Below are 23,076 nucleotides of genomic sequence, written 5' to 3'. Positions count from 1 at the left end.
GATCATTTTCTTGCATGGATTATAAATTTTTTTCTGACCTAGCTTGCTGTGTATTTTATATTACTGCATGCCGACTTGGACATATAACAACACAATTTATCACTGAGTTAGCTGAATCAGTAATGAAGGACTGAGTATCGGTTCGCAATTGTGAAACAATGCTGGAACAGTGAAAAACAATTATTCGTGTTTAGCGTACTTCTTACATGGCCGCACCCGCTCAAGGTTTAATTGGTCTAGCTTTTGTTCTGATTGGACTATGGTTGCCAGCTTTATGGCTCAGCAGCACCTTCAGCTATGAAATTGTTGGATGGAGTCCTTCATCGTGGAGTAAGACTGACCAATGAGTAGACCCACCCCAAGGGTGGGATCATGGGATCACTGTCCCTTGTATGCAAAAGGAATTTGATATTTGGATTATTGGGCCGGAGCCACATGGTGACTGCATAAATGAAAAGTCTACCTACAGGACTAGTCTGTACATAGTCTTCTCATTTATGCAGTCACCATGTGGCTCCGGCCCAATAATCCAAATATCAAATTCCTTTTGCATACAAGGGACAGTGATCCCATGACCCCACCCTTGGGGTGGGTCTACTCATTGCTGGGACTACTCTGCTGGGACTACTCTGCCGGGACTTCTGCCTAACATCCTTAGAATGTGCTCCTCGTGTTCCCCCTCCCGTCCCATTGGTTAGTATCCAGACTATGATTTAGGTTCAACTTTCCAGTGTGTGTTCCTCTTTGTTCTTCAGAAGTATAGGGGTATTACCATCATTTACACTGGTGGCTGTAAAGCCGTGGGTAGGACGGTCAAGAACAAAGTTTGTTTCTGGGGACGTAGTGTTTTTACTAGAGCTGATAGCCGTTAAAAGAGCACTGCTTTACTAGACAGACATCCCTCAACAACATTTTAATTTGTAGTGACTCACTGAGCAGTCTCCAGGCAATTTATTGATGTTACTCTTGTCACCCTGTGATATCTGCTATTCCTGCCCTTCTGACTGACTTTAGTCGTAGTGCCTGCTCTGTTCTCTTTCTCTGGGTCATGAGTCATGTGGGTATCTCAGGGAATGAACTGGCTAGCTGTTCGGCTAGAGAAAAGATTACTTGCCCAACATTCGTTTCAACAATAGGGTATTTGACTCTTCCCTGGAAATTGTATTAAATGATTAACTATGTCATTTTATGCTCCTCATATGTTATTTTTCCTCTTGAATTTCCATATGTTTTTATAAAAAACAGGAATGAAATTCAAATAATTTGAATACTCGCTAAAATGCTCCATTAGAGTCATGATGTCACTGGCTAGCTTGCTACTTGTAGTTCATGATGCTAATTCACAGTGAAGTCTTGCTTTGGAATTTATGTTTAGGAAAATGAGTTAAAAATGGTGTGTAGTAGAATACTGTACAAATACATCTACAAAAACTCCAGAAAAGTTGGTTTTGAGTGTTCCAGAGAATGAGATGATTCATAAAATGCGGTTGGACTTACTGGCAAATTGCCACTATGTCGACACACAAGTTCACTAACTTAATTAAAAAATGTCTTGCTCTATGAAATTAACATTAACTTATCTCCAAGATATGTTCTTCCACTGTTGCGACGAAGGGTAGTGTCATTCAACGAAATTAAGGTCTAAGTTGAAATGGTTGTTTTACCTAACTACACCACAATTATGTGACAGCTCACTTTTTAAAGGGGATACTGTCGAATTTTATTAGATGATGCCCATAGAGTGCTGGTTCAAATCCAACCCGAAAAAACATTTTAACTTATTTGTGAAATAACGTGACTGTCCTCCCATACAAAAACCAAATTACAATTATAAAATTTCACCACACCAATCAGAAACATATTATTATTGTGTTTTCCATGCCGTTTATGTGTGCTTACATTAGCAATCGCTGTTCTCACCTCACGTTCAAAAAGATATTTTCTAGTTAATGTGGCCACACACTTTTTACTTTATTAGAAACCATGTTTTTATCTTCATACTGTCTAGCTATGTCTTTATTGTTTAAACTTCTGCAGTTTCATCGTCCTACATAAAGATGAAGTATGTCTGCTTCAAATGCTAATGTTAGTCTCCACAAACAAACATCACAGCCCTTACATTTGTGTCGCCTCATGTTGTACGCACTTTATATCTCTCCGTATAACCTCATCGTCCTACACCTCGTTGTACTGTGAACGTATGTTTATATCTTCACTATTAGCAATGCTTTCCAAAAAAATGAATTGTTTGTTTGTAAAGTAAATGCATTGATCCTCTATTGTCCATTTCTCAAAATAAGACTAAATTGAAGCTACATATAATACACCTCACAATTGAAACAACTCCTACAATCAGTTCTTGCTAACACAATTTTTGTATTTCATGTAAAACTTTTAAAAATTTATGACCCTACCAGGACTTTATTCTTTGTTCGTTTTGTTTGGTATTGTTCATTGCATTTGGTCTGGGTTGATGTCAGATGACATCCTCTCAAATTGATTGTTGAGTCCTGTACTCAGTTTTTTTTTAATTACAGAAGGCAAGCAGCCCTCTAACCAAACATGCTGAGCTACCATGATGGTCCTTCGAACATGTGACCCCTTTCACTGCAGTCAAAAATGCTATCCATTGCTCCACGGAATGCCTTTCCGATGCAATAACTCTCCTTCTACAGAGGAAATCGGCACCAAGTTTTAACAAGCATAATTTTATTGTGCTTTGTGTCATAGTTCATGACTGATAGCCGACAATACAGTTATAATATATGGACCCATTTGCAAAAGTTCCACAATTCCTTAGTTTCGAGCGAATTTAAAGATGTTGCAGGGAGCAGGGAAAAGAATGTCCATTGTTGCATACATTGCCACTCTAAATGGGTGAAGCATAAACACATCAACTTTGGCAAGGCTTCCACCATCAGCATTCACAAAATTCCTTTCTATTGTTACTTAAAACTTGTAATTGCGTCTTCCATCACTAAATAGCTAAACTGTTTGCAGTGAAAGTATGTAAAAACATCGTAACTTTGGCTAATACTCCTATAATACAAGTATAACCTCGTCTTACTCCTAGCCTGTAATGTCACCAGAGGATCAACCAGTAACGGAGTGTTTTCGATAACATCTACATCTACATTTATACTCCACAAGCCACCCAGTGGTGTGTGGCGGAGGGCACTTTACGTGCCACTGTCATTACCTCCCTTTCCTGTTCCAGTCGCGTATGGTTCGCGGGAAGAATGACTGCCGGAAAGCCTCCGTGCGCACTCGAATCTCTCTAATTTTACATTTGTGATCTCCTTGGGAGGGAAGCAGACTATGTATCTGGGGAAGCAACATATTCAATACCTCATCCAGAAACGCACCCTGTCGAAACCTGGACAGCAAGCTACACTGTGTTGCAGAGCGCCTCTCTTGCAGAGTCTGCCACTTGAGTTTGCTTAACATTTCCGTAATGCAATCACGCTTACCAAACAACCCTGTGACAAAACGCGCCGCTCTTCTTTGGATCTTCTCTATATCCCCTGTCAACCCGACCTGGTACGGATCCCACACTGATGAGCAATACTCAAGTATAGGTCGAATGAGTGTTTTGTAAGCCACCTCCTTTGTTGATAGACTACATTTTCTAAGGACTCTCCGAATGAATTTCAACTTGGCACCCACCTTACCAACAATTAGTTTTATATGATCATTCCACTTCAAATCGTTCCGTACGCATACTCCCAGATATTTTACAGAAGTAACTGCTACCAGTGTTTGTTCCATTATCATATAATCATACAAAATAGGATCCTTCTTTCTATGTATTGGCAATACATTACATTTGTCTATGTTAAGGGTCAGTTGCCACTCCGTGCACCAAGTGCCATTCCACTTCAGATCTTCCTGCATTTCACTGCAATTTTCTAATGCTGCAACGTCTCTGTATACTCATCCGTGAAAAGCCGTATGGAACTTCCGACACTATCTACTAGGTCATTTATATATATTGTGAAAAGCAATGGCCCCACAACACTCCCCTGTGGCATACCAGAGGTTACTTTAACGTCTGTACATGTCTCTCCATTGAGAAAAACATGCTGTGTTCTGTTTGCTAAAACCTCTTCAATCCAGCCACACTGCTGGTCTGATATTACGTAGGCTCTTACTTTGTTTATCAGGCGACAGTACGAAACTGTATTGAACGCCTTCCGGAAGTCAAGGTAAATGGCATCTACCTGGGAACCTGTAACTAATATTTTCTGGGTCTCATGAACAAATAAAGCGAGTTCGGTCTCACACAATCGCTGTTTCTGGAATCCATGATGATTCCTATAGAATAGATCCTGGGTTTCCAGAAATGACATGATATGCGAGCAAAGGACATGTTCTAAAATTCTACAACAGATTGATGTCAAAGATATAGGCTTATAGTTTTGCGCATCTGCTCGACGATCCTTCTTGAAAACTGGAACTACCTGTGCTCTTTTCCAATCATTTGGAACCTTCCGTTCCTCTAGATACTTGTGGTGCACCGCTGTTAGAAGGTGGGAAAGTTCTTTTGCCTACTCTGTGTAGAATCAGATTGGTATTCCGTCAGGTCCAGTGATTTCAGTTGCTTTTCTATTCCTTGGACGCTTATTTTGATGTCAGCCATTTTTTTGTTCGTGCGAGGATTTAGAGAAGGAACCGCAGCGCGGTCGTCCTCTGTGAAACAGCTTTGGAAAAAGTTGTTGAGTATTTCAGCTTTACGCATGTCATCCTCTGTTTCAATGCCATTATCATCCCAGAGTGTCTGGATATGCTGTTTTGATCCACTTACTGATTTAACGTAAGACCAGAACTTCCTAGGATTTTCTGTCAAGTCGGTACATAGAATTTTACTTTCGAATTCACTGAACGCTTCACACATAGCCCTCCTTACGCTAACTTTGACATCGTTTAGCTTCTGTTTGTCTGAGAGGTTTTGGCTGTGTTTAAATTTGCAGTGAACCTCTCTTTGCTTCCGCAGTAGTTTCCTAACTTTGTTACCGAGCGAGGTGGCGCAGTGGTTAGCACACTGGACTCACATTCGGAAGGACGACGGTTCAATCCCGCGTCCGGCCATCCTGATTTAGGTTTTCCGTGATTTCCCTATATCACTTCAGGCAAATGCCGGGATGGTTCCTTTGAAAGGGCACGGCCGATTTCCTTCCCCATCCTTCCCTAACCCGAGCTTGTGCTCCGTCTCTAATGACCTCGTTGTCGATGGGACGTTAAACACTAATCTCCTCCTCCTCCTCCTAACTTTGTTGTTGAACCATGGTGGGTGTTTCCCGTCCCTCACAGTTTTACTTGGCACGTACCTGTCTAAAACGCATTTTACGATTGCCTTGAACTTTTTCCATAAACACTCAACATTGTCAGTGTCGGAACAGAAATTTTCATTTTCATCTGTTAGGTGGTCTGAAATCTGCATCCTATTACTCTTGCTAAACAGATAAACCTTCCTCCCTTTTTTTTATATTCCTATTTACTTCCATATTCAGGGATGCTGCAACGGCCTTATGATCACTGATTCCCTGTTCTGCACTTAGAGAGTTGAAAAGTTCAGGTCTGTATGTTATCATTAGGTCCAAGATGCTACCTCCATGAGTTGGTTCTCTGTTTAATTGCTCTAGGTAATTTTCGGGTTGTGCACTCAGTATAATGTCACTCGATGCTCTGTCCCTACCACCCATCCTAAACATCTGAGTGTCCCAGTCTGTATCTGGTAAATTGACTATAACATGCTGAGGAAATTTATGTGAAATGTATTCCAGATTTTCTCTCAGTTGTTCTGCCACTAATGCTACTGAGTCGGGAGGTCGGTAAAAGGAGCCAATTATTAACCTAGCTAGGTTGTTGAGTATAACCTCCACCCATAATAATTCACAGGAACTATCCACTTCTATTTCACTACAGGATAAACTACTACTAACAGCGACAAACACACCACCACTCGTTGCATGCAATCTATCCTTTCTAAACACCGTCTGTGCCTTTGTAAAAATTTCAGCAGAATTTATCTCTGGCTTTAGCGAGCTTTCCATACCTATAACGATTTCAGCTTCAGTGCTTTCTATCAGTGCTTGAAGTTCCGGTACTTCACCAACGCAGCTTTGACTGTTTACAGTTACAGTACCGATTACTGCTTGGTCCCCGCATGTCCTGACTTTGCCCCGCACCCTTTGAGGCTGTTGCCCTAAAAAAAAAAAAAAAAAAGAGACCTATCCAGCGGAACCTGAAACCCCACCACCCTATGGTGCAAGTTGAGGAATCTGCAGCCCACACGGTCGCAGAATCGTCTCAGCCTCTGATTCAGACCCTCCACTTGGCTCTGTACCAAAGGTCCGCAGTCAGTCCTGTCGACGATGCTGCAGATGGTGAGCTCTGCTTTCATCCTGCTGGTGAGACTGGCACTCTTCACCAAATCAGATAGCCGCCAGAAGGCAGAGAGGATTTCCTCCGATCCATAGCGACACACATCATTGGTGCCGACATGAGCGACCACCTGCAGACGGGTGCACCCTGTACCCTTCATGGCATCCAGAAGGACCCTTTCCACATCTGGAATGACTCCCCACGGTATTTACACGGAGTACACATTGGTTTTCTTCCCTTCCCTTCCCTTCCCTTGCAGCCATATCCCTAAGGGGCCCTTAACGCACCTGACGTTGGAGCTCCCAACTACCAGTAAGCTCACACCCACTGTGACTGCCCGGATCTTGCAGACTGAGGGGCAACCTCTGGAACAGGACAAGCAGACATGTCCAGCCAAAGATCAGTATCAGCTGGAGACAGAGCCTGAAACCGGTTCATCAGACAAACTGGAGAGGCCTTCCGTTCAGCTCTCCGGAATGTCTTTCACCCCCTGCCACACCACGAGACAACCTCCCACTCTACCATGGGTGAGGGGTCAACCTCAGTGTGGGCAGTATCCCGGGCAGCCACAGCTGTAGTCCGATCGGGGGATGCGTGGGACGAGCCATCCCTGACAAGCCCCAGTGTGGACCCCCACAGTGATGCCCATTGGCAACAGCCTCAAGCTGTGTGACTGAAGCCAACATTGCCTGAAGCTGGGAGTGAAGGGATGCCAACTCAGCCCGCATCCGAACACAGCAGTCGCAGTCCCTATCCATGCTAAATACTGTTGTGCAAAGAACGTCTGAACTAATCTACAGAGAGCACAAACAATTCGACACAAAATTTAAACGGTTATTAAAATATAAGACCACCTAGTAAATGCATTAATGCTGCTACTTGTGCACTGCTGACACACTGCTCGGCAGCAGAAGGCTAACTGTACTGTCAGTAACGTACAAAGACTATTTGAAAGAAATAAGCAAATGACAGACGACTACACGACTTTACATGTCACAGATATTAAAATGCAAATCTGCCTCTAGTAATTAAAAAACTACACAATGATTTGGCAGATTTAAGTAAACAAGTGTGCTAAGAACACTCGAACAAATTTTCAACTTGACTACAACACTTATATGAACGCTAAATAAGCCACTTGCTGCTACTTGCCCACTGCTGACACACTGCTCGGTGGCAGAATGTCTTTATATTTAATGCTTTTTAAGCTTTAATTACATAAAAATAACAAATATTTCATGAGAATATTGACTGTAAGTGCTATTTAAATGTTATAATCATTCAGAATAAAAACAGTCCAAACCACATTTTTAACATAGGAAAGTCGCCTATCCCAGTTGCAGATTTGTGGATGTGGATAAGACATCTCCTCAGTTGGAGAAGAACTAATAAACTTTGCAATATCAAGGAGTCTACTCTCGCTACTCAGACCACCTGCTATTATTCCCAGAAGGAATCCACCATCATATGTTGCTTCCTCATAGTCATACCAGATTAACCTGTAGTTTCATTTTCTGTAACTAAGCGCCCCCACATTGGAGTTACGGAGAGAGTAGCTCATGACCTGATGGAATGCACTTCCTTCTGGCTCTCCATGCTAAACATGATCTTCTGGATTCTTTGTCTCCTTTATTGGCAGATGATGCACATTGGTTCTTCGTATTTTCCATGAAAGTAATTTTTATTCTCTGATATATTGTTTTAAAGTGCTTTTGGGGCAAGGGCAGGATGATTGGGGATGGGGTGTCTGGCTCCACATGCCGAGTCTGGAGGACCCTTGAGCCTTCCTCCACTATCAACTGCCTTGGTCACCCTTCTTTTACTCTTTTAGTTGCTGTTTGATGTGATTACCTCTTTTTTTCTGCCACACCGTATGTTCCGTTGTAGGAGTAGCTCTCTAAGGTGGTACCTTATGGATTCTCATCCTTGATATTAACTGATGATGAAAAAGCAGTTGGCTAAGTTTAATACTTTCGTGAAGATGTGGTGCTGTTCACATCTTTAACATTGTATCTGTAACTGATGTAGAGTGGGAGGGCTGTGCGAGGGATGAACACGTACTCACCTTGCCACACCTTCTGACCTGAGAGTTTCTTTCACCTTATTTTATAGTCTCTGTTGATCCACTGTGGATACGGGACAGCAGGCAGTCATATATTTACGAAAGAAAAATTGCCAAACAGCTGTCTGTTTTCAGAAGTTATTTTAATTAGACGACCACTCTTGGCATCTCATTAATGTCATTTTCAGGCCCCTATGCACTCCATGTATAGACAAATCAGGTACATCGATGAATGCATAACTGGAGCCATCAGTATCTGAATTCCATGGTTTTTTGTGGTGTTTGTACTTCGAAGATTTGAAAGCAACAGTTGTTGTCAAGTGTGAAGTACACACACCACAAAAAATTCATGGTATCCAAATACTGATGGCTCCAGTTATGCATTCATCCATGTACCTGATTGTCTATACATGGAGTGCATATGGGCCTGAACATGGCATTAATGAGATGCCAGCTGTGGTAGTCTAATTAAAATAACTTCTGGAAACAGGCAGTTATTTGGCAATTTTTCTTTGGTAATTATTTTATAGTTCTCAGTGCAACAGACATTTGTTATGTTTTTAGCATTCTTCCTTTTACTATTACAACCTCTGTAACTGTATTAGCGTTCAATTGGCTTCATGGGGGTCAGATGTGAGTCGCATTTCTCAAGCCACAGGTGAGCCTTGGGGGAGCCCTCGTTGGCTCTCTGACCTGCATGCTGGACCAGCTCATATACTTTTAGCTCCCTTGATTAGGTCTCAGTTCTGGCATCAGTCTTGCTTACTTTGCATCACTTTCCCAACTCCTACATACTTTAATAATTTAACAGACTTTCTGGCAGACAAAACTATCTCCAGGCGATTTTTCTGTTGACTGAGGGACAGACGACCTTGCTGTTTACTCCCCTAACTCTCCCCCCTCTCCCACCCCCAAAATGCTTTGAATGTTGGGCTGCAAATATTCTTCTTGACATTGATAATTTCTTGTGTTCCTCAGCTGGATGTATTTGTAAATCACCAAAAGATCTTTGGATCTCTTCCTGAACTTCTTCCCTATAACTCAAAATGCTTCTGTCATAGGTTTATGGTAAGTGTGCTGGACCATGTACGTAAAGTTGATTGATAATAGATGTGTGTCATGTTGTTGGTTGAATTTTGCAGCTTGAGCATATTATATTTGGTATGCAGAGTGTTTAACAGTTCCTCTTACAGGCTTCTAGGGGTTGTAGGGAGGGCTTAGGAGATAAGTTTTGATAATGAACCCATGTCTAGAAATTAACTGTTTGAAGATGGAATAACTGTCAAATCTACTCCAATATGCACACAGTGAAGACTATTGCATTCTGATCTGTGTGCTTTACAGGAGCCCATGGCATGAATAATGTTTTGAGAAGATCTAGTCATAAGATTCTCTTCTACGTGATGAAGGATCTCCTCTTCCAAGTTGAGATTGTGTTGTGTCTGTTGTGGAGTGCCACAACTATCTAGTTGCAAATGTATCAGTTTCTTGCAGCCATTATTGCTTTCGGATAAAAATGGTATGTGATGTCATAATTGCAACAGACAACGTTGCCACCTTCATAGTTTGTGTGTGTACTGTGAAGAGGGAGATCTACATCTACATCTGCATCTATAATCTGCAAGCCACCTGACGGTGTGTGGCGGAGGGTACCTTGAGTACCTCTATCGGTTCTCCCTTCTATTCCAGTCTCGTATTGTTTGTGGAAAGAAGGATTGTCGGTATGCTTCTGTGCAGGCTCTAATCTCTCTGATTTTATCCTCATGGTCTCTTCGCGAGATATACGTAGTAGGGAGCAATATATTGCTTGACTCTTCGGTGAAGGTATGTTCTCGAAACTTTAACAAAAGCCTGTACCGAGCTACTGAGCGTCACTCCTGCAGAGTCCTCCACTGGAGTTTATCTATCATCTCCGTAACACTCTCACGATTACTAAATGATCCTATAACGAAGCGCGCTGCTCTCCGTTGGATCTTCTCTATCTCTTCTATCAACCCTATCTGGTACGGATCCCACACTGCTGAGCAGTATTCAAGCAGTGGGCGAACAAGCATACTGTAACCTACTTCCTTTGTTTTCGGATTGCATTTCCTTAGGATTCTTCCAATGAATCTCAGTCTGGCATCTGCTTTACCGACGATAAACTTTATATGATCATTCCATTTTAAATCACTCCTAATGCGTGCTCCCAGATAATTTATGGAATTAACTGCTTCCAGTTGTTGACCTGCTATTTTGTAGCTAAATGATAAGGGATCTATCTTTCTATGTATTCGCAGCACATTACACTTGTCTACACTGAGATTCAATTGATATTCCCTGCACCATGCGTCAATTTACTGCAGATCCTCGTGCATTTCAGTACAATTTTCCATTGTTACAACCTCTCGATACATCACAGCATCATCTGCAAAAAGCCTCATTGAACTTCTGATGTCATCCACAAGGTCATTTATGTATATTGTGAGTAGCAATGGTCCTTTGACATTCCCCTGCGGCACACCGGAAATCACTCTTACTTTGGAAGACTTCTCTCCATTGAGAATGACATGCTGCGTTCTGTTATCTAGGAACTTTTCAATCCAATCACACAATTGGTCTGATAGTCCATATGCTCTTACTTTGTTCATTAAACGACTGTGGGGAACTGTATCGAACGCCTTGCGGAAGTCAAGAAACACGGCATCTACCTGGGAACCCGTGTCTATGGCCCTCTGAGTCTCGTGGACAAATAGCGCGAGCTGGGTTTCACACGACCGTCTTTTTCGAAAACCATGCTGATTCCTACAGAGTAGATTTCTGGTCTCCAGAAAAGTCATTATACTCGAACATAATACGTGTTCCAAAATTCTACAACTGATCGACGTTAGCGATATAGGTCTATAGTTCTGCACATCTGTTCGACGTCCCTTCTTGAAAACGGGGATGACCTCTGCCCTTTTCCAATCCTTTGGAACGCTACGCTCTTCGAGAGACCTACGGTACACTGCTGCAAGAAGGGGGGCAAGTTCCTTCGCGTACTCTGTGTAAAATCGAACTGGTATCCCATCAGGTCCAGCGGCCTTTCCTCTTTCGAGCGATTTTAATTGTTTCTCTATCCCTCTGATCTGATATTCAAACTTAATTTGAATCCAAATTGTTCATTTTTGGACACAAGTGTCATATCAAAACTTTATATATTCAGTCCCTTCTATGAACCCTTGAATCCTGTAGTAGGAATTATGAACTACCATGTATACTTGGGACATAAGTTGTACTAGAGTTGAAGGGTGTTTGATATGTTGCAGTGCAAAGTAATTACAGGTACTGTGTCTCAGTTTGTTAGCAACAATTAGTTTATGATAGAATGTGAGCTGTTGTGACTTAAATGTTCATGTTATCCAGTGCATTTATTAATAATCGTATAACAACCCAGATGATAAGAATTGCTAATGTTGACAACGAAACAAAAGTTGTAGTGTTGGTCAGTAGTTAATACTTCTACGGAGACTTTTCATAAGGATCTGAATCTGGAAGTGGTATATTTTACACAAACATTTACTACTTTTGTTACATTTATTCAGATTATTTCTAGAGCATTGCACAAAATTATGAAACCCAAAAGGATGTTTAAGTAATGTGATGTTAATGTACCTTGAATGGAAGACATTTGATGTCAAAGGCCCAGGGGCCAAATTCAAAATTTTGACAACATGTTTTCTGCTGCTTCTATGACTGCTAGTATGACTGTTGTTATGCTGTATGAACTGTCAGGTATTAAGTGTAGTGTCCTTTCATATTTGAGTTAATATTCTCTTGTTGCTTTGAGAAATAGTCATTACAATGCTGAGAATTGTGGCAAATATGTGGCTGGGATTTTTGAAGAATGATGTGCAGAAATAAATTTACTAAATTAAGCTCAATTGAAAGAGAATTAAGGGGAGACAGAAGGCAATTTTTTCTGAAAACACAGGGAACCGAAGAAAATACAAATCAACAGGTACTTCACTCACAACAAACTTCACTAAGCACAACCATTAACACTCGAAAACAATAACAAACATGATCGGAAAAATGAATGTCGATAGTAGATACAGGATAGGAAACGTTGAAGCAATAAAACAGAAGTATGAAATAATATACAATGAGTAAAAGAATGCTGTGCATTATCTCTGCATTGCGCAAAAGGGAAGATGTGGCATTTAATTGCCAGATTGCACAGGGTGTCAGGAATCATATCTCATGAAAAAATTGTCATATTTATACAAAACAAAAACTGTTTTACATGGGAAAGACCAGGCATTTCAAATATGCTAAAATCTAAAAATCGAATTTTTGAAGCCCACTTGCCTTCCGTCTCCCGTTAATCATTGAGCGATATTTTGGAACTCTTGCAAGTAAATGTAATAAAAATAATTTATTGTAGTTACTTGGAGTGCAGGTATGCTCTCTTCAGTCAAAATGTTTTAGAGCAGTTACTGCTTTCCTCGTCTGTAGCTTTCAGTGAGCAACATGTGCCACCAGGGCCATACAATATTAATTTATCATTGAGTTCCATCAACAGTGATGAGGTTCAGCTTTTTCGAGCTCAGGATTCTTCAGCTGTGATTGGCCAGTGCTTCATTGTTCCATTATTGTAAACTGAGGACCCACATTCGGGAGGACAATGGTCCAAATCTGTCTTTGGCCGTCTTCACATGAGCTCGAACAGTTTGCTCTAGGTACTCTATATGCTAAAGTGATAGGTGGCTGTTGAGCTGAAACCATAATTAGCAGTCAATCTCTGGGCACCTGCTATGTGCCAGATGTTTGAGATTTCCTTGGATACATGCAGGCTCTTTCTGAGTCATATTCATGTTGTGAAATTCTTTATCAGCTCAGAATCCATGACTACCCAGAAAGATAAAAGTCCAGAACATTCCGGACATCCTTAGCCCTGTACAAGGGCCGGGTAGGGGGTGTCATTCTGATGGATGTCAGGGCACAAGGAAATTTTGGAAAAAGGAATTAGTGAATATAGCAATTGAGGTAATGTACATGGCAAATCCCATGGCTGAGTACATTATCCCCTACATGCCATTTTCTTGATTTTAAGGTACAGAGTCATGTTTTAGTGGACAGAAGAGTAGCTGATAGTGTAAGGACAAAAGGTACAGCTTGTGAAACCAATTACTTGGCTGAAGGATCCTCCTTTTTGCCAAAGGTTTCTCTAAACTGCTAAAAAAAAAAAAAAAAAAAAAAAAAAATGTTGGTATGATGCCTTTTGAAAGGCTTTTCACCATCCTTCCCCAGTATGAGATTGTGCTTTCTTTCTAATGACCTCATAAATTATGGGATGCTAAACGCTAAACTTCCTTCTTCCTTCAGTCTATGCAGATCAGGTGAACCTGACACATGTACATATAAGAAGTAGTCAGATGACAAGTCTTCCTGATCTGATGAGAAGATCCACAAAAATACAGTACTTGTGACATAGATTTGGTTGTCTCATGTTTTAATGGTTTGTATGTTATATTCAGATAAGAGAACAGAGATTAGTGTACTAGCTGACGTGCACTCTGTTTTAGTAGACATAAATATATACAGGGTGCTACAAAAAGGTATGGCCAAACTTTCAAGAAACATTCCTCACACACAAAGAAAGAAAAGATGTTATGTGGACGTGTGTCCGGAAACGCTTAATTTCCATGTTAGAGCTCATTTTAGTTTCGTCAGTATGTACTGTACTTCCTCGATTCACCGCCAGTTGGCCCAATTGAAGGAAGGTAATGTTGACTTTGGTGCTTGTGTTGACATGCGACTCATTGCTCTACAGTACTAGCATCAAGCACATCAGTACGTAGCATCAACAGGTTAGTGTTCATCACGGACGTGGTTTTGCAGTCAGTGCAATGTTTACAAATGCGGAGTTGGCAGATGCCCATTTGATGTATGGATTAGCACGGGGCAATAGCCGTGGCGCAGTACGTTTGTATGGAGACAGATTTCCAGAACGAAGGTGTCCCGACAGGAAGATGTTCAAAGCAATTGATTGGCGTCTTAGGGAGCACGGAACATTCCAGCCTATGACTCGAGACTGGGGAAGACCTGGAACGACGAGGACACCTGCAATGGACGAGGCAATTCTTCATGCAGTTGACGATAAGCCTAATGTCAGCGTCAGAGAAGATGCTGCTGTACAAGGTAACGTTGACCACGTCACTGTATGGAGAGTGCTACGGGAGAACCAATTGTTTCCGTACCATGTACAGAGTGTGCAGGCACTATCAGCAGCTGATTGGCGTCCACGGGTACACTTCTGCGAATGGTTCATCCAACAATGTGTCAATCCTCATTTCAGTGCAAATGTTCTCTTTACGGATGAGGCTTTATTCCAACGTGATCAAGTTGTAAATTTTCACAATCAACATGTGTGGGCTGACGAGAATCCGCACGCAATTGTGCAATCACGTCATCGACACAGATTTTGTGAACGTTTGGGCAGGCATTGTTGGTGATGTCTTGATTGGGCCCCATGTTCTTCCACCTACGCTAAATGGAGCACGTTATCATGATTTCATACGGGGTACTCTACCTGTGCTGCTAGAACATGTGCCTTTACAAGTACGACACAACATGTGGTTCATGCACGATGGAGCTCCTGCACATTTCAGTCGAAGTGTTTGTACGCTTCTCAACAACAGATTCGGTGACCGATGGATTGGTAGAGGCGGACCAATTCCATGGCCTCCACGCTCTCCTGACCTCAACCCTCTTGACTTTCATTTATGGGGGCATTTGAAAGCTCTTGTCTACACAACCCCGGTACCAAATGTAGAGACTCTTCGTGCTTGTATTGTGGACGGCTGTGATACAATACGCCATTCTCCAGGGCTGCATCAGCGCATCAGGGATTTCATGCGACGGAGGGTGGATGCATGTATCCCCGCTAACGGAGGACATTTTGAACATTTCCTGTTACAAAGTGTTTGAAGTCATGCTGGTACGTTCTGCTGCTGTGTGTTTCCATTCCATGATTAATGTGATTTGAAGAGAAGTAATAAAATGAGCTCTAACATGGAAAGTAAGCGTTTCCAGACTCATGTCCACATAATATATTTTCTTTCTTTGTGTGTGAGGAATGTTTCTTGAAAGTTTGGCTGTACCTTCTTGTAACACCCTCTATACGTTAAATAATTTGCATGATATTGTGTAGTATCCTATCAGGAGATGAGGTACTGGCGGAATTAAAGCTGTGAGGATGGGGCATGAGTCGTGCTTGGGTAGCTCAGTTGATAGAGCATTTGCCCGCGAAAGGCAAAGGTCCCGAGTTCTAGTCTTGGTCTGGCACACAGTTTTAATCTGCCAGGAAGTTTCATGTTCCTAAATTATTGGGAAGGAGACTTTAATGTATTTTCAACACAGTTTACTCGTTCAATCCCCTCCCCCCCTCCCCCCGCCCCCCCCCCCCCCCCCCCCCTCATTTATCCAGATCCGCCGCTCTCTTTCTCCTGTAAGTCATGGCCAGCTGTACTTTCCTGAGTTCTTTATTTTGTCTTTACAATGTTGTTTTGTACAAGTTTTTAGCTGGCTTTAGAAAAATGTGGTTGATAATAATTGTGTAAGTGAATGAGAGAGTGCAGTTTTAACTGAGCCAGTATCTTATTCACTTTCAGTCATATATTTTTTTGATCCTCATTTGTCTCAGATTATTTCAGTACCTTACTTTAGATCATTCTAAAGCAACCCAGATTTACATTTCAACAGAGCCATCTATTAAGTTTGTTTGCTTTGCACTAGTCATTCAAGATAATTACCAGTGCAAGTATTTCATGAAGGACATGGCTGATACTTTCGACAAACAACACCAATACTAATGATGATCTTTAATGATTGCATTGCCATCTGTTGAGAGAGAGAGAGAGAGAGAGAGAGAGAAGAGAGAACATATTTGCATTGTATGAGACACATGAAAAGTAAGAGCTGTTTGGTCATTAAAAAGAAGTTGGATAAAGCTTTCATTGGCAGTCATAGTTTTCTACAAACTTACTTAACTTTTCCATGAAGTTGCCTTTCACTTCAAATCATTTTTCATAATTTTACCCTAGCTTATTAAATCCTTCTGTGTAGATGTTCTTTGTGTGGGAATTGAGCCGACTGACAGTGGCAAGCTTGGTTTCTTTGTCATTTTTTAACCATTGCTTGAGTTAGGAGATTGCTTGAAGTTTTAAGTTTTGGCTAAGTTGGTCTCCTGCTATGATGGTTCTTCTGATTCTGGGTATCCCATAACAACATGAATAAACAAATAATCCCCACCTTGTAGATAGTGGTCGATAAGCTTTTGTCTGCATTTATATACTTTGCTCTGTGTCGGTCAGTAGGGTCTGCAGTACTGACTTTGAACAAACACAATTTGCAATATCCGAATTTTTCCATGACACTCGTGTAAATAATATTGGTGTGTCGAATGTAGGGAAATTCATCAGCCAGAGCACCCATCATCACTTCTTGCATTATTTCGTAGATCTGGATACTGGACCTGGCACTCCATTCTTCATAATGTGTGTGTGTACTGCCATTTTTAAAGTCTCAACACCATTAATTACTGTGTTCCGATTAATTTGAGCAGCTGCAGGCCCTTTTGCACACAAAAATGGTATACAGGATGCTCTTTGTAACTGATGAGAGCAATGATTTTTTTGAAGCCATTGTTTGCTTTCACTCTCAATTATAAAAGGACAACTGACTCAAAACAGTAACTTGTGGCTTCATGAGCAATTAATAGATGGTGTTGCATTTGTGCAACTTCAGTCTGAACTGACAAAATTTAAATACAGATAATCGGCATTTACTTGTCATATACACACATTATATTACATGTTCTTAAATGTGTTAAATAATTGTTCAGGACTTTGTGGGGAAGGATGAGAAGGATTTACCCATATAAGAGAATAATTCCTTTAGAATCATGCATGTAGCTTTGGATGGTCACTGTTCTGTGTTGTACTTACAGCAAAAATTTATTGCTGTACGTTTTGAAATTTTGTATTGGAGCATCCTAATGTTTAATCTTACCGCTACAAACATTGCTGGCACATTTGTAATGTGTTATGAAAGCAGAATAACTTTTTACAGTTTATTTCTGTCCTTGTAACAGCAGTTTATCACATAGTCAAGATAAAAGATGGTGAGATCGTCATGTACACAAGAACTTCATTTATCTGGACTAGGCAGGACCAGATGTAATCTGGATGACCCCGAAATATTCTGCTGTATACAAACTTTTTATTTTGATACTGACATGAAACACTTTTTTGGCACTTATACTACATAGTTCCTGTGATCTACTCGTGTTTATTTATCGAAATAGTGTGAAGTGTCTTTTGTGGCAAACTTGATTGGTGTAGGAGAGCAGCACAATTGCACAGATGTTTCGCTGGCATCAGTTCAGCTGGAGTGTTTTCCATGTGACATTCTGGATATACTGTCAGTTTTTCTAGCTACGCAATTGCCTCCGCATGAAATGTTTATTTCTCCCCTTGTAACACCACATCATTGTCTACTTCACAGTCACTGTTGTTCTCTGCAGTACAGCAGGCAGCAGTACAAATTTCTTCATCAGTTATCATCCTGTAACCAGCTTCACCGTCATTCTGTGACAAGACATCTGTGTCACTGTTGTCTACATCTGAACAACCAGGAATGTTTGCTAACATTTCAAAGAATTCTGCAAACTTTCTGTAGTCATATTTTTAAAGCAGAAGTCTTGCATTTCTTTTCAGTTCTCCTTCCAGTCTAAGACAGTTGATGTCCCTATTGTATATTCTGCGGTTATTCGTTTTCAGTTCTCCTTTGCCTATTCTGTCTAATGCTGTCAATTTTTTGACCACTGAAATGACCACTTTCATTCACTTTGCAGCCATTTCACTTGTGCACACTCAAAAAGGAACAAAAGAACATACTGGTACAGTTCTGTAACAAACAGATCTATACAGACCATAGAATAAAATATTTTGCTGCTTTTCTATCAGTTTCTCAGAATAGAATATCTCCATACAATTAAACATATATATAATAAATGTATACAAACAATAACTTGGATGATATTACCATATTTAATCATTAAAATGCCTGAAATTTTCATTCAGTCCATGGCAGTACAATGTACATTTTTGTTTTAGGTAAAAGATTCACTTTACACCTTTACACTTGGTGCAGGGTATCAGCCTTGCCCACACAGCACTGTCGTAATACACAAGAACTTCACTGATGTGGCCCTCATTAAGTTAGATTTATTCATTTTTGTTTCCTTTTCTTTAAGATGAAAATGTGTGGTACACAGTTGGTACAGTTTGTTTTATGTACAGATGTTATGTTTCCACCACAGGTAGAATAGAGCATACCAGTCCCAAGCTTCCAGCTGCCATTCTCTGCTCTTTGTACTACCTGTGGTGCAAATATAACAGCTGTATGTACAACACACTGTACCAACTGTGTACCACACATTTTCATCTTAAAGAAAAAGAAAAGGAAACAAAAATGAATCTGGATAAACCAGAAATTGGACTTAATGAGGGCCAGATAAGTGAAGTTCTTGTGTACTAAGATAGTGCTGTGTGATCAAGGCTGATACCCTGCACAAAGTGTAAAGGTGTAAAGTGAATCTTTTATCTGGAATAAAGATGTAGATTATACTGTCATGGAATGAAAGAAAATTTTAGGCTTTTTAATAATTAAATGTGGTAATTTCATCCAAGTTATTGTTTGCACAAATTTATTATACATATGTTTAATTATATGGAGATATTCTATTCTGAGAAATTGCTAGAAAAGCAGCAAAATTATTTGTGTTGTGTGTTGTTGTACTTACATGGCATCAGTGTGTATCGTCTAATTGTCTTTGGCATATTTCTTACCTGTAACATACAAATGAATATATTATTTATAACACAAAAGATGTCACTCAAATAATTCTTTGTGTCTTTTGTTTCAGATATGGGATACTGCTGGTCAGGAGAGATTTAAAAGCCTCCGTACCCCATTTTATCGTGGCTCTGACATTTGTCTTCTGACCTATGCAGTCGATGATCGAGCCAGCTTCCAAAACTTGGCAATGTGGCGTAATGAGTTTTTATATTATGCTGACGTTAAAGAAGGTACAGCATTTCCATTTTTGGTCGTTGGGAACAAAGTGGATATGGGTAATGAGCAACGTGAAGTTACTACAGAAGAAGCACGTGCTTGGTGTTTGGAAAACGGTAATCTACCACATGTAGAAACTAGTGCTAAAGATGCAACAAATGTACAAGAAGCATTTTCATTAGCTGTTGAGAGTTGGGCACAGCTAGAAGCCAAACTGGATCGTCCGTATATTGGGGAAACAGTGGATCTTAGAAGGCAACAACCAGAACAGAGGTCATCTTGCTGTTTGTACGTTGCAGGAAACAATGAGTAGCTGTAAATGGCCTGCAGCTACAACAGTTCCCTACCTAGTCAGTACATTGCACTTAGCATTTATTTAAATGGTTATAGCTTTGTTTTTCTGTTGTTCACCAAAGTGTTTATTTGCATCAGTATTAAGCATTGTTGACAGTGTTCATTGAAGAACAGTCCATGTATCATGATTATATTATTTATGTTGTATCTGTTCCGAAGTTTTGTTTGAAGGCAATGATAAGTTTGCTTGGTGATTGAAAATGACAAATATCAAATGAAAATATTGTTTTATAGTGTAAATGTAATTTGAAAACTATTTTAGAAAAAATATATAATATGATGCTATCCTGGGCAATTGAAAGGAACTGGTAAGGTGTGATTTGTGAACATATATTTGGAAATGTAAAATTTCTAAATGTAGGGTCATGCCCATTTTACATGTGGTAATGGTAACATGAAAAAACAAAAATCTAATGGCAGCTTGTCTCCTGTAGTGACTCATTTAAGTATGAAAGGAAATAGGAATGAGAGAGATACTTAAGCAATTAATGTTAAATATTATACCAATGAAATTCACCAAACTCATATCTACAGTAAATGCTTGAAGCGAAATTTTAAAATTAGAGTAATTTAAAATAATGTTTTTGTGCATATTTAAATGGATGTTGGACCAAGAACTGGTTGGCTTTATTTTTTACTACATGATAATGCTGTTGCATTTTTTTCAAATGCTGCTTATTTTGAAATGTGAGACTTAACTGATGTGAAAGTGCATGCAACAGTACTGTAAAATAATGTTGATGTTTAAAAAGGCTGAAATGTTCCAATATCTAACTAATTTTTTAAGGCAAAGACATATTTTATCACTGCAGTGTATCATTTAAATGGCTTTTGATAAAGTATTGTAGATGTAAGTGTTTACTGAACTTGCATATTTCTCTTATATATGTACATTAATCTTTGTAAAATTGTAGTTACTTATTGAATACAATATTACGCTTTATAGACATTTATTGAACTGCCACAGTACAATATTCATTTCTCACTATTAGCAAGTAAAAAATAACTCCTTAAAATTACCATTAAATATATGAGAATTTGCAGTTGTAGTTTTTGTGAGTAAGAACATCATATTCATGCTGCAAAGATAAGTCGTACAGTATTAGTTCCTTATAATGGCAGTGATGTTATTAAGTTGCATATATAGGAGTACAAGTGATTTACTTTCTACTCTTAATTGTGGTTTGATAATTTCATCAGTCCAGTTATTTTAGTTTTGTGTCATGTACTATACAAACTTCCACTATTTTCTGAAATGTGCATTTGAATTCTACTACTATCACATTACACAAATATTGAAAATAACAAGCCATTTACTGTGTCAGCGTACTGATATTAGATTTTTTAAAGCAATAAACTACTTCTCTATTTTATTCAAGCTCTTATCTAATTCAGGTTATTAACTAATTCTTCTTTCTCGTGCTATTAGGATTTCTGTTAATGATGCAGAGACTTTACAATGGAGACTTAAAATTTTGACATTCATTGTTATACAAAATGTGATTTGGTTTTTTGTTGTTTGTCTATTCCAAGAGATATGTTGGGAGGATTAAGAAAAATTGGTGACCATAGCATTATAATTTTGACATTATTGCCTTCTATTGAAACTTTACATCAGCAAAGAAGCCACTCCAGTGCTTTGTAACTTTTGTTTACACACACTTATTATTACTTAATTTTAAGAGTTTCTTTGCTGATGGCCACTTTGTGATCTAGTGTCATGCTGTTGAAATAGATTTCTTCTATTCAGTAAGTTTGTCATCTTGTGTAAATACTGTCATCATGTATTGTCCTATTTACTGTATTGTACTGTGTGGAAGGAATACTGTATTTACCTGGCTATAAGAAGAAATTTTTCAAATTCACCCTTAAAAAACCTGCAATCTTTCATTTGCAGGTGAAACTTTAGTACTTGACCTCAGCGGTTTTACAATAAGTACTTATTGCTGCTGAACACTAAAAATTAATACTTGTTTTGATATCAGATATCAAATTTACAAGTATCTTATGTAATTGGTAAACCAACATTTGGAGATCATGATGATGATCTTTTTCAGATTGACCACAGCATTTAGTTTGCTTTCATTATCAAATCTGTAATGATTGTAATTTATACAGAATGATTATGGATCCTAGTCATAACAGTGACTTCATTGAGAAAGGTAGATCTAACAGTTGGCAGTTTACAAGTGTAATGCTAACTCAGTGTCATGCCAACTTTAATGTTCATACCTAAAGCAGAGGCCACAAAAAAACTGTGTGGCAGTAAGGTGGGGTATAACATTAGAATATCTTCTTCTTTTTTGTGGCTTTTATCCTGTATTTTCGCAGGATCAGCACATTATTTTATGAATTTGGCAATATTATTGATAAAAGGTGGCTGGATGTCCTTCCTGTTGGCGACCCCCCCCCCCCCCCCCCCCCCCGCCTCCAATCTACCCACGGGATGGAATGGAATTTGTGTAGTGTTATCCGAGTGATAACTGAGGCTGGATATGGATTCTAACCTGGTATTCACCTAGTTGAATGTGATGAACTGCTTAAAACCACATCCAAGTGGGCTGGCACACTGGTCCTCGTTAATCTGCTTGACAGATTCAATCATGGGATGGGGCACCTCCGTAAATCCCAGAAGCTGCATACTAATGTACTTGACTATTTGGGCAGATGCATAAGATTGGGAATATATCATTATAATTTAGGCAACCAATAATTTTGAAGTGTTTAAAATAACATAAATCTTTTTGGTTGATCTTAAGGTACTTTACATTAGTGAGACAATTTGTAATTTTGATTAACGAGTATTTATTTAAAATAAAAAATAACTCCCAAGAAGCATATTAAAATAATGAGTTATCTCATATTCATGGTCTTCTAATAGTTAGGTAAATACATTATTTTTTTCTTGATACTGCACATTTTCTCTGTCTTGTTATGAGTGGTTGTCTTAGTCGACATTTTACTCTGGAGTAGTTGAGTTAATGTACTGAAAATGCAAAGTGTATATGTATCTGTGATGTTGGCATTGTTAATGCATTTTTTGGCCTTGCACGTTTTTGTCACTGGCCTCAGTCTCAAATCGTTCAAGTTTATTGCTTGGACAGTAATTTTGGAGTGACAGAAACACTCTTGAATTTAATCATTGACACAGCAGACCTCATAAAACTTGAAAATTT

The 23,076-nt window shown here is 39.5% G+C and overlaps 1 protein-coding gene across 1 annotated transcript in view; it reads left to right on the top strand.

Moving 5' to 3' along the window:
- LOC124722764 (ras-related protein Rab-9B) overlaps positions 1 to 22,320 on the top strand; it is a 42,514-nt gene extending 20,194 nt beyond the window's left edge. Inside the window, exon 3 of the mRNA XM_047247901.1 lies at positions 19,398 to 22,320. Within this exon, the coding sequence (XP_047103857.1) occupies positions 19,398 to 19,859 (462 nt within the window). The 3' untranslated portion in view covers positions 19,860 to 22,320. The remainder of the gene's footprint in view (positions 1 to 19,397) is intronic.
- Positions 22,321 to 23,076: the final 756 nt, after the last annotated feature.

Source organism: Schistocerca piceifrons, chromosome X (genome assembly GCF_021461385.2).
Source record: "Schistocerca piceifrons isolate TAMUIC-IGC-003096 chromosome X, iqSchPice1.1, whole genome shotgun sequence".
NCBI lineage: Eukaryota > Metazoa > Arthropoda > Insecta > Orthoptera > Acrididae > Schistocerca > Schistocerca piceifrons.
Note: the sequence above shows the minus strand (reverse complement) of the source record. Positions and strands in the feature narration are given on the sequence as shown.